At 45.8% G+C, this 12,901-nt stretch overlaps 1 protein-coding gene across 2 annotated transcripts in view; it reads left to right on the forward strand.

Moving 5' to 3' along the window:
* TMEM131 (transmembrane protein 131) overlaps nucleotides 1–12,901 on the forward strand; it is a 237,384-nt gene that overhangs the window by 220,248 nt on the left and 4,235 nt on the right. Inside the window, exons 33-36 of one of the 2 annotated variants that reach the window (XM_036879946.2) lie at nucleotides 2,585–2,712; nucleotides 7,743–7,867; nucleotides 8,057–8,206; nucleotides 11,721–11,886. In XM_036879946.2, the coding sequence (XP_036735841.2) occupies nucleotides 2,585–2,712; nucleotides 7,743–7,867; nucleotides 8,057–8,206; nucleotides 11,721–11,886 (569 nt within the window). The remainder of the gene's footprint in view (nucleotides 1–2,584; nucleotides 2,713–7,742; nucleotides 7,868–8,056; nucleotides 8,207–11,720; nucleotides 11,887–12,901) is intronic. The other variant, XM_057496958.1, reaches the window with a different exon arrangement.

A 12,901-nucleotide genomic window follows, 5' to 3' on the forward strand; every position in this document is an offset into this window, starting at 1 on the left:
CATGAAATAGGTTTCAAATTTTAAGTATCCAAAGAGGATGAGAAGGAATCATAACATTTTAGTTGGACTTGTCCTGCCACATCACGGCTAGTACAGGGGCTTCAGTAGCAGCCCATTCCCAATGCACATAGAGCAGTGACTGCTCCAGAGGGGAAGGTGGCCTGGGGACAGACCTCAGGCGTTAGTGGTGACCGGGCAACCCAGCCTCACTCTTGAGAGTCCTCGGCTCCCAGGGTGATCGTTCGTATCAGGGGTAATACTGCAAATCCCTGTACTTAGTGGGCTTCAGACGAACGGAGGGTGAGCTTGCTGCAGTGACTCTGTCTGAGGTGAGTTATGAGCAGTATATGGAAAGGGGACAGTGTGATTTTATGTGGGCAGTTTTATTTTTAGATAGCTATATTTCATATCTAAAATGATCTTAATAGAGACTTTAATACAGTAGACCAGAATTTTTCAGTTTTCTTCTAGTGACATAAGGAATCATTTCTTAAAGATATCCAAAAGTGTCATCTGTATATATTAATTTTTAAAATCAGATGTACATGGAACTTCCTTCTCTTGTCAGTTGTCTTCCCCTTTTCGTCCTTCATGTTCGGGATGGTGCTTTGTGCACCCCCTTACAATCCATAGCAGTACTGGAGTTCGGTACTTCATATCCTTTAACAGATTCCTTCAGAGATGCAGAATGCCTTCTCTGTCTGTATGTAACATTACATACATGTAAAAGCTTTTCCTCACTTCCTTTTTTTGCCTTTCCAGCTATTTTCCCAACCACTCCTCAACAGCACCCTCTCCTGCCAACGCCATCTGCCCCCAATCTCTGTGTGCCCCCTGGCCTGATTGGCACCTCTGCTGTCCGTTGCCTCCTGCTTCTCCCATTGCCTTCCCTGTCACCGGCTGCCTTACAGATGCAGCTCAGCACTCACGGCCTCTGTGGGCCTCTGCACCTTCTCCTCCCCCCTTCTGCACTCCTGTGTGGACTCTGGTGCTTTGACTGCTTGGTGACTGATCTGTTCGCTAGATGTGTATATTTTCTTCCAATGAGATAACAAACTTGACAGGTCATTTTCTCTAATAGTCTTTCCCAAACCTCTTTGGCCCATTCACTCTACAAATATGTATTGAGAACCTGAGTGCCAGGCCTTCTGCTGGGTGCTTTGGAAATAGTAGAAGACAAAAGACCATGTTCTTATTCTCAAAGAGCTCACAGTCTACAAAGTTCTTGACAAGTCGGGTTTCAGGACATACTTTTTAAATAAGTCCGAGTAGTCTTAAAAGGTGCATATGTGGGAAGATGTTGTAGCCGTTTCTCTGGTTACTTACTCTTGTCAGTTAAATAGATTGACCTGATGTGACCTTTTAAAATCCAGGCTGCCTTAATAATCATAATCTGTGAAGCTGGACACTCTTGCATACACTCTAAATTTACCATGTGCTGGTAAAACCCCCCAACCCCACAGCTGTTCCCCTTTGCTGAGTATGTTCTTCCCCTGTCTGTCCCCCTGTTAGCCTCTGTGCATCCTTGAACATAGTTCAAACTATTTGTGATTAAGAACCAGGTTTTTTTATTTCCAGTCTGTCCTATACATGGTTCCTATTGCCCCTGAGTGAGTGGTGCACACCCATTCCACATGCAGCTCCCCTGCTAGTTCAGTAATACCTGAGGGACATGTGCCCTGTTCAGAAGATAGGTCCACTAATCTCACACCTGAATGCCACAGCACTATCAAATTATTATAAAAACGCATGTGTGCAGTTTCCGGACCACAGACAGCAGTTGGTGGGCCAGTTGAGTAGCTCAGCTTTAAGATGCAGCTCAGGTGTGACCTCCTCTGTCTGGGCTCCCTACTCGAGCCAGGCAAGTCAACTCTTCCTGTGCTCCAGTCACAGCCAGTGAACATTTCTGCATGAAAGTGCACTAACTGTCATATGTGTCTCCCTCCTGCTAGACTTCACAGTCCTTGAAGGAAGGGCCCAGGCCCCCTTGGTCACCCCACTGCCTCACAGTAAATGTTGAGTAAGTGGATGAATAACACCCTCCTGTTGATGGTGAATAGTTGTTGGCATTGGACCCAGTGTAACACTATTGACAGTCACAGTGTCACTTGTGAATACTTAGTGACAGCTGTGAACACCTAGCACTGCCTGCACTGTTCCTTGCCCTGGATTTTCCTCTTGCTCAGGATTAGGAACATTGCCAGAGTGTTACAACTCTGTAATCTTAGATGAACTTTCCTATAAGAGAGGCAAGGTTTTGCTCCCCAGTACTTAGAAATAAAAAGCTACCAATTTGCCGTTACCACTGCCACTATACCTAACCCATCCCATTTAGGTATGAATATAAATTAAAATGACATTCTTTATAACTTAAACATACCAAAAACATAATTATAATAAGTCAAAGACTGAAAAATTGACAGAACCACAGTAAAGATATATTTGAAGAAAGGAGTTTAATCGTTTTTATACAGAGGACATGTGTACCTGCTACATCTTTGGTTTTGTGTCTCTGCCTTCAGACAGGACTGTGTCAGTCATTTTCATGAATCCTTGTCAGCAATTAAATGTATGTCTTTTACAGGATATAGAAAAGCAAAAGGGAAAACAAGCCATGCCTGAAAAATATGAAAATGAAATGTCTCAAGTGAAGCAAAAAGGCAAAAAACTCTTAAGTGTTAAGAAAGAAATCCCAATGGATGTGAAACCCAGGTAAGAACAATAAATGAGTGCAGAGAGGTAAAGATGTGAAAGATGTGCATAAGAAGTTACTGGTGAAATCTCAGTATGTTTTTGGTTGGTTGATTTTTAGGGGGGATTGCAACAAAAGCCGTGTCCTGCATCATACCCTGCTTGGGGTTTCTCTAACGCCTGTTCACCGTTTTGGATTAGGGACAGCCACATGCTTCTGCTGTCAGACACGTAAAAGGCAGAGTTAATGACTTGTGACAATTTTGAAGGGAAATTTAGCTTGGTAATTTGTTCCCAAGCAGAGAGCCATTTCACTTCACACAAAGATGACCTTGATGGTTTAACCACTGGTATGAGCATAATTTTCTCAAGACCTCTATCCCAGAATGTGCTCACTAACTCCGAGTTGCAGTTGGGGTCTAGAATTCTGTGCTGTAAAACTTTGAAGAATTTATTCTTACTTGAAAAATGCTCAGGGCAGATATTACCTGTCAGGCAGATGTACCTTGAAATGACTCCATTTCAGTCCCTGTGGACAGGATTTATTCTGATAGGCCCCACAGGAAGGTATTACTAACAACACCCTTCCTGTCTTATATAAAATGGCCATCAGCATCAAAGCCAATATTTTGCCTTGTGTGATAAGTGGGCATCAACCTAGGAAGTGGAAAGAATTAGGTGTAAATTAATCAAGGAAGTCATAGTTTGTTACCATTAGAACTGGCATTAGATTTCTGGAGGGTCTAATCTCATTTACTGTGATGCTGGGAGGAATACTTGAGCTTTCGAAAACACCAATAACCTAGTCTCTATCCCTAGATTATACAGCCTAGCTCAAGCAGGGGCAGTCTGTTCTGTACCAAAAGCTAATAAGAAATGAGTGGTTACTGCAGTAAAATGTAACTTTGTCCCTGAACTTAGGAAATAACACAGCATATGGCAGAGCTTACTAATGGATTATTTATACCTAAAATTTAAATTGTTATTTGAGTGATCCAGTTCCACAATTTGTTGAGAACAGTCTGCCCCAGTTGGAAGGAATGTCAAGTGGGGTAATGGCTGTCCCACTTGGATCTCTCCCAGGAGATATCACTCATTGGTGCTAAGACCCTGGCCCCAGAACAAGAATAATTCTCATCCAGTGGGAAGTGATCAGTCTTGTAGGCCTTTCTCAGACTGGATGACTGCTCAGGTATTCTAAAGTAAATGAGCTGAAAAACCCAAATTATGAAAACCCTACTTTTTCCATATGCAAAGATCTTGTGAGACAATTATGCTGTAATTCTTACAATCATAAATTTATTTCAAAACAAAGATTCTAAAAATTATCATAGGAAAACCATTCCAGAGATGACTGTCACCAAATCTGCACTATTAGCCTTGATGTCTGAGTGCAGTACCTAAAGCGACATATTTTTAAAACAGATAGTACTTTGTTAATCCTGACCATCATCCCTCCCCCACTGACTTCTGTTATATTCTGATTTTTTTATGAAATATAAGTTGACCATTAGCAAATTTGATTGTGAAAATTTATAAAACACCTCATTTGAATGCCACTAACTTTGCAGGGATCTTAACTTCTCTGGTAAACCAAAAGCTACAGTAGCCTGTTCTCTACCACCTACCTAGTCAAGGGGCAGTTACAGTAATAATTCATGTTCCCTTGAGGTGTAAAAGAGAGAAACCGTTACCAGCAGACAGTGTAAGCAGTGTACTCTAAATTGTCTTTTGTTAACTGGAGGAATCCGTATGCAACCTCAGACGTCTCGTCTCTCAATCTGATCTGTTTAAACTCACTGCTCTTGTTTTGTGTTTTTCTTACATTAACATCAATCAAACACAGAGTTAAACAAAGACTGGTGTTTTTAATAACCAGAAAGGTAGCCTCCCTGAGTGGAACCATTCCCTGTCCACTCTGTGATAGTTGATGCCTTGCTCTGTCATTCATCATGGCTAATCCTAGCACTGATGACACCTGGAATTCCTGTCACCTTATAAGAGGTGCCTTCAGTGTGTTTCTGTAGGATAATACACATCTGAGGCATATTTCTGCACTGTGAAAAGATCTCATTAATATTAAGGCATGTATTTTCACTTCCTTGGGCAGCTTTATCTGATTGGGAGTAAATCTTTTATATACCAGCCAAAAAATTGACCTTCTGATATTAATTAAATCTGTGGGTTTCACTCACATTTGCTTTTCCAAAAGCTAGTCTTTAAATACTATCACTGTTATTGGAATACTGTTATATGTCATCTCTAGTCCTCAAGACCCAAATTGTTAGATGTTGAAGAATTCATTTTCCTAAAAATACAGTAGTAAAGCCAGAGTAATACCTCAGACACAGTCTCTGCCTGTGCAACCCCATCCTACCATACTCCCAAGAGTTGACTTCAAAAAAGTCATTTCCCAGGAATGTGGAAAATGGGGCTGCAGTGGCAGAGTCTGGCCTCTACATTTTTTTCAGCTTCAGCACCTGAGAAGTAGGTCTGTAGACCTCCAGAAAAATGGGTTATAGGTCAAAAGTGCCAGGGAATGGGAGTTAGATCTCAGACACTAAAAGACTTCTGCACCAGGAAATGCCCAGGGATCCCTGGTTTTGGGTACCAGCTGTCCATTGATCCTCTTGTTTTCTGTTTATCAGCCTTTTACATGTAATTATATGTAACTATCTATAACTTAATATGTAATTACCTAAAATAAGTGCCCCCCTAAAAGTTTAGTAGATAGAATAATTGTACTCTCCAAATAATCTGCTGTACTCTCACACTCAGCTCAGGGCCATAGGCACCACGTTCCACACACTAGACCCTTTGGCACTGGACACCTAGCCCTCAGCCCTCTGCCACCCTGCTCCCCCAAACAGGGGTAGATAGTGTGTATTATGAGCAGAAATAAAGTCTGGCATCTGAACCATCTTTCTGTTTTCCCTTTTAGAAAGAATCAATTAAGTTCACTCTCAGCCATTTTATTCAGAAGCCTTATAAAAGATTTTTTGATGGAGATCATCTAGCATGAAAGTATGAATCAGCAAAAATAGAATACTTGTCTGGAACCTTTTTCTTAAAAAAACAACTGATTTTCAGAGGCACAGTGTTAAGCTTTGTGCAGACAGCCCCCAACTCCACACTTACAAATGACCTACTTTAAAATGACTCACACCTACCCACCTCCACCAGCACCACCTGAGGGCTGGTGGGCTGTGGCATGGGGCCTTTGTTTTTTTAAAAGATAGGGTTATTTTAAAAGCCCATCAGTCTAAAGTGAAAGAAGGACAGAAGATTTATAAAACTGTAGCATTAATATTCTCACCCATAGACAGTGTTTTCATGTCAGTGTCTTATCCTGACTAAAATCCTACTTAACTTGGGTTAACCCTTTGGATTAGCTCTTCTACTAACACCAAATACAATACCTTTTTATTATAGAAATTTTGTGAAATATTGAAAAACAAAAGAATGAAAAGAAAATTGCCTCTGACCTACTACCTTATAAATGTTAGTAAATAACCTCCACTAAAATATACGTATTTATGAAATCACATGTTACATATTCTGTCATCTGAGTACGGTTGTGGGGGGCTGGGCTGCCGTGGTGCCACTGGATCTGGAAGGTTTGACCTTGAAATTGTGACCCTGAAATGGGGTGTGAATTAGCACAGTGGGCTGTCCCCACCCCAGGACCTGGTGGAACTGGCTGCCTTGTAGGAGAGAGGAGTTGGAGTGGCAGCAGAAGGAAGATGATATGTGAGAAGAGCCTGAAGCCTGGGCCTGAGCAAGGCCAGAGTGCTGTGTGAGGTCACGCCTGAGGACTGGGGACAGGAAGGGCACAAAGGTGGAAAACACAAGCGATAACATCCATTTTAGAACAACTTCGTTAGCCAGTAAACTTTGTGAGGATTTTAATGAAAAGCAAGCCCTAAACCCAGCCTTACTGACAGCTTCTAGCCACTACCAGGAGCACAGTGGAGTTCACTGATGATTTTTGGAAGAATTGCCTTAGGGGCCACAGAATTCTCTCAGCGGTGTCTCAGCCTTCACAGAAAATGCCCTGGTTGGGCCCTGTCAGCTTAGCTCCTGTCAGAGGCCTTCCCAAGCCTGGGGCCTGACCTCGGTGGGCACAGAGAAGCAACTTTGTGCGCAGTGCGTGGCACCTGTACCTCACTGCTCACAGTGCTGCCTTAGCTGCACCATCTTCCCACTGCCCCTGCAGACTGCTTCTCTCCCAGCAGATGTTAGTGTTTTCTTCATTGGGCTGTGGAGACTTAAAATAGCCCATCATGCCTCCCATTTTGCCTGAACTGACAGTTCTACGCAAATGTGTTTATTGTGTGAGTTAAGCTTACCTCTAAACCTTTTAGAAAGCATGTACATTCCAAATAAATAAATATGATATTTAAATTTTTGCCTCAGATTAACCCTGAGTTCAGGAATAAAGAAAATTCAACTCCCGCCACTCACCTTAGTCCTTAGCTAAGCAAATGCTCAGCCCTGCTGCTCTGCAGGGGGCTCAGTGGATTTTCATGGGTAACCCAGGAACTTAGCCTTGGTTCATGCCATAGTTTCTATGAGGAGAATGCATTCAAAGTTTTAAAAAGCAGAAGCTTTGACATTTGTAAGCCTGAGACCTTTCAGGATCTCTGTATTCAAGAATCCCACCAGTTAGTCTCGATGCTGGGATAGAGTCACTCACAAGCAAAATGACTTTGCACTCAGCAACCCCAAAAAGCAAGTTTGTGTTAAAGGCTTTATATGCATTACCTGAAATAGCTGTTCTGTTCCAGTACATATTATTAAATAATGGACCCAATGTCAGCACTCAGAAAAGCAAAAGATAAACCTACGAGTGGTGAGTGTCTCCTGAGCAGTCCTAGATGTGTTTGGAATGCAGCCAGTTCCGAGTTAGGACTGTCTTACATATGGGTAGATAAGGCTTTAGGAAGCCAAATTAGTAAAACATGGAGTTGAAATTGTAGAGTGATCAGTGACATCGATCTGTGCACCAAAACAGGGGTAATCTAAATTTTCCATCCATGCCTATCTTTCAGTTCTTTAGAGCTTCCATATACTCCCCCGTTGGAAAGTAAACAACGAAGAAATATCCCCACCAAGATTCCTCTTCCAACTACATTGATGAGCGGATCCAAATCCCGAAGTTCCCAAAAGACAAAAGGTACTTTTTGATCATACAGATATGATTGTGATCATTATGTTAATAGTTGTTATAATTGACAATCAGTTAGTAATTATTAGTCATACCAAAGGCTACAGTTGTGCTCTTGTCCTCATTAGAAGTTCATTGAAATAGACCTGAAAGAAAGTAATTATCCTATATTAACCATTTTCTCTGCTTTTTGTGTAGGTACAAGTAAGTTAGTGGATAACAGGCCACCTGCCCTAGCAAAATTCCTCCCAAATAGTCAAGAATTAGGCAGCACCAGTAGCTCAGAGGGTGAAAAAGACTCTCCTCCCCCAGAGTGGGATTCTGTGCCAGTTCACAAGCCCGGCAGCTGTAAGTATCACTCACAGCCCTCCCAACCCCCTTTGGTCAAGAAAACTCTGCAGGGACATACTGCTTAAAAGCACACCTGGTATCTGGTCTGCTGGGGAACACCAGCCCACAGGAGCCTGTTGTTAAGTAGGCTACCACTGGCGGATTTGTTGAAGCTTGACTGGCCGCAGTGGGACAATTTACACCAGAAAAGTGAACAGACAGTGAAACTCTGTCTGGAGTGGTGAATGAGCCACAGCAGTGTATCTTTATGAAAGTGTGAACTCAGCCATCCTTTACCTGACTAGTTCCTCCTACACTCCCAGTGTAATCATTTTGGTAAAACTTCAGTCTACTTTCATATCTACCCACATCTTTCACATAAACAACATATGTGAAGGTTTCATTCTCTTTCTTGCTAGCTTCTTGGCCTTGTTTCTCAGATGTGGCCTGCAGTGAGTCATGACAGCATGGTCTGCAACAAGAGGGTAGAGGTCCTCACCCTCTAGGTACTTAGGACCTGAAACAGAAGACAGCAGCCAAGCAGAGGCAGGAGGCTGAAGGCATTTGGGATCAGAAGAGGTCCAGCCTTGGGACTGATGGATCTGCACTCACCCAGAGTTAGAGTGAACTCCCACTTGGCGTGTTTGTACCAAGGGGAAAAGCAGGGTTGAGCAATAAGATAGTCTGAGGTGAAGGGGGGATTAAATAAAGAGTGGGTGGTGGAAGGCCTGGGTGCATTGAGGGAAGGCAGGGACTCAGACGCCAAGGAGAGGTGCATGTGACACATGCCACCTGTTAGATTTTCACCTACGTACGTGCCTTCCAGAGACTCCGTGTTGTAAAAGCTGTAGCCCCCTATTCACCATGAGACTTTAGGCCATCTTTTAGTACTTGTTTCACTTGGGATGAGATATGACCCTATATCCCTGGTCACTCAGGAAACCTCGAATGGCCTCTCAGTAGTGCTGTGTCCAGGCTGGCTGTTTTTTGGTTGCTTAGATTCCCCTCCTGAGGTTTCAGCTGGACAGTAGTCCTTGGCTTTTCCTGTGTGGTGTGGGCAGTTCCCCATCAAGCAGACGCCACTTCCACTGCCAGGGAAACTGGGTTTCAGTGTTGGGAGTATGATTTCCCAGGGAGCCAGTTTCTTAGGGTTGTCTGGGGCACCCTGAAGTGTGAGGTGAGCATGAACTCTGCTGGGTGAGGAGCAACACAATCATCACACTGAGCAGGAAAGCAGGGGGTTATCCAGGCACAGCCTCCAAGACGAGAGAGTGGCTGTCGGCGATGTCAGCAAGTGCACCTTAGGCATACATTGGCATCACGCCTTTGGAATAGAGGAGAAAAGGATGACCGGACCCCAGCCATGGAAGTTTGACTTCACATCTCAGGGGGAGGAATGCCAGAAATGCCAGGCAGGTGGTCTGGGGAAGGTGTTTGTAAGCGCAAGTGCCCCACCAGGCCAGCCGATGCCTCCCAGAGCTCAGGGTCACACTGCTAGATGGCTTTGCCACTGGGAAGTGTGTTACTCTCTCCAAGGCCCACATCTGCAAAATTTTATGTTTTTCCAGCCAAGGAAGTCCATACACTGGTCCCCAGCCCTGTGACCTCTCTACTCTCTCCACCAACCTCACTGAAAGTCCTGGCAGGGCTCCACTATGTACACAGTATTGCTGCATGAATAGTCCATCGGTCAGTCCAGTACATTCTCTGTCACTTGTCTCTTTTTGTTCCCTGTCCCCCACTGTCTAATCCTTTCTCCCCTGCCCTGCCTTTGCTGTTTGATCTTGCTGAGACTGCACAAGCCTGCACATAGCTGGGACCCCACAGGGGGTTTGCAGCCATCTCTCTAACTCAAGTCACACCCTTTAGAGCATAGTGCCCATGTGAGATGCTGAAAAAATTCTCCTGCAATAATTCTGTGGTTTAAAAAGACAGCGAATACAATGGGTTGTTAAAGGAAAGGCAAAAAACCACAGAGGTGAAATTGGTTAGTATTTGAATCAAAAAGTTCTCTAATTGCACATGCACTGTGCTGTTTTTGGCCTCCTTCCCTCCCCCATCTTCTTTTCTTGCTGCAAGTATTATTCCATAAAGTCTTTTCCTAACTTCTTAACTTTCCCTGTTTCATCCCATGAATGTTTTTCAAGTGCTTCTGCAACTGCTGGGTCTTGAAACGCTCATCTCGCTGGAGGAGAGCTACCCGAGGGATGCAGTGCACAGGCCCTCGGGCAGGTGGCACGCGCGAGGCAGGGCATGGCCTGCTCCAAGCATGGGCAGGTCCCACGTCACTCTGGTGGGGGGAGGTCATGGTGCCGTACAGGAGGTGGCTAGCGAACGGTCAGGACAGTTGTACAAATAATGGCCCACGGGGTAGATGTGATGTGAGACTGTGCAAGCCTGCCCATAGCTAGGGAAGATGGCATCAAGGTGGGCCCTTGGTGCCAACAAACAGCAGGTAAGGAAGCGGTTGCCTATGTGATAAGGGTGGAGTTGAGGTGGGGCGGAGACGAGGGCTGTAGATAAGGTGCCTCACCACTGAGGAAGGTTGGGGAGTTCCTGGGCAGGTCCAGGTGGCACTGAAGATGGGGAATGGGTACCTTGGGCTCAAAAGAAGGTGCTCTATTTGGCAGTCCTGTGATGATGGGGCCTCTCAAACATGCCGTTAGCCAGGTATGTGCAGCTGATCCAGGCCCTGAGCCCCAAAGGCCTGCGGAAAAGCAGCTGGTGCAGGAGAGCATCACAGGAAGTGGAACCGCCTGCAGGTCTGGAAGTGAGGTGGGGCAGAGCCCCGGAGAGCAGCAGACTGCCCCCACCATAGACGGAACTTGCCGGGCATGGGAGGCCAGCCAGGCTGAGAACGGAGATTGATGGGGCCATGAGAGCTGGGTACTTGGGCAGCCTCACGCCTAAGAGTCCCTGGAGACTGAACTCAGAGAGACCAAGCCTTTTCCTTATGCTCCTTTGTATCCCAGGAGCAGCACCAAGGCACATGGTAGACATGCAAAATGATGCCCTTTTCTGATAAAAGTTACATTTCCATTTAATGAGTGCAAAATAAATATTTCATGACACAGAAATTTTTGCAACAGCTGTGTAGAAATTACACTAAAGGGCAGCAGGAATGTACTAGGAGTTGGTATCCTTGTAAAATGGACCAGGAGTGGTACTGCTCCCAGCGTGCCCATGGAGTGCAGGGCTGTCATTGTGACTAGAGCCCAGGGCCATGCACCTGCCCACCCCCAGAGGACGTGAAAGGCCTCCTCAGCCTGAGGTGGGAGAACCCGCATGCCACTGTCCTGCAGAGTGCAGCAAGAGGTGGGCCATGTCAGTGGTTGCAGGGGAGCCCCAGAGTGCAGAGAGACATGACTGCCCATTTTATCGTCAAAACCTTTAAACAGCACACAAAAGCTTTAGTTTTCTTTGTAAAAGCACTTGAGTTCTGCATAGTATCAGGTAGAACATCAGAAGTGACTGATTTTTGAAGAGTAAGTATCAAAATATTGCATTAATGAGACGTATTTTTAATTTCCAGCTACCGATAGTCTTTATAAACTTTCTCTGCAAACCCTCAACGCAGACATTTTCTTAAAACAACGCCAGACCTCGCCACCACCTGCCTCTCCATCTCCCCCTGCCGCGCCGTGCCTGCTCGCCTCCCGGGGCAGCTACAGCAGCATCGTCAACAGCAGCGCCAGCAGGTAAGCCCACGGGTCACCGCCCTATCCTCAGACAGGGAAGTTCTCCAGAACTCTGATACCCACGCCCTCAAAGTGGAGATAATCAACCTGCTGCCCCGTCTGCCTCTCATGTCTTTACAGTGGGTATGCCCCTCACCTGGGGCCCAATCCCGCAGTGCCCCAGCCCCATCCATAGCTCTTCCCACCCGGGGCCTTTGCCCCATTTCAGTTATTTGAGTTAGGTTCTTATTCAAGAGTCAGAATCCTAAGCATTAAACGGAGATCTACCAGAGCTACCCTGTGTGTTGGGGAAGGGTGCTTATGGGACATTGACTTTGACCCACTGGCAGTTGAGCTGAGCAGTTCTTGGGGAGGTGCAGCAGTGGGTTCCATGCACATAGGGAGCCTCCTGAACAAGCAGATGGGGTCCCACAACTGGCGCTTCTCACAGAGACACGCTTAGGTTTGCATGACACAGGGTAACAGGAACCCTGGTGACAGCTGCCGCATGTCAAGTTCTTACTGTGCCTGTTGCTGTTCCCAGCAGGGCATGGTCTCCGCACTGTCCCCCAAGCAGGCCCTTACTGGGAATGCCACTGTTCCTGCTTTCCCGTGGGGAAGCTCCCAGCCAGCACCGACGGTCAGCTGCCCTAGGTTGTAACTCTTACCAAAAGAGACAGGAGGCCCTTAGCCCCGGGGAGACTGCCTGCTGGTCACTCACATCTTCCTCCATGGCCCGCTGCCTGCTGGCCCCTCTCCAGTGTTCCTCTCTAGAACACAGTGCAGGCTTTCCAGTCCCCACATTGGGTTCCTGCTCTTGTCTATTTCGTAGGGACCTTGTGTCTTCTTCCCTTTCTCCCAAGTCCCTTATTTTCCATCTGACCACCAGTCTTAGTCCCAGAGCATCGGACATGAGGCCAGGCTGTGCTCTGTGGGCTGTTCTGGGCTGTTTCCAAGTCCCTGTCACAAGACCTGGGGTGGCCGCAGAGATGGCGGGCTCAGTCCTGCAGGAGCCACACCCCCAGGCGGCACCCAC

Source organism: Manis pentadactyla, chromosome 2 (assembly GCF_030020395.1).
Source record: "Manis pentadactyla isolate mManPen7 chromosome 2, mManPen7.hap1, whole genome shotgun sequence".
Lineage (NCBI taxonomy): Eukaryota > Metazoa > Chordata > Mammalia > Pholidota > Manidae > Manis > Manis pentadactyla.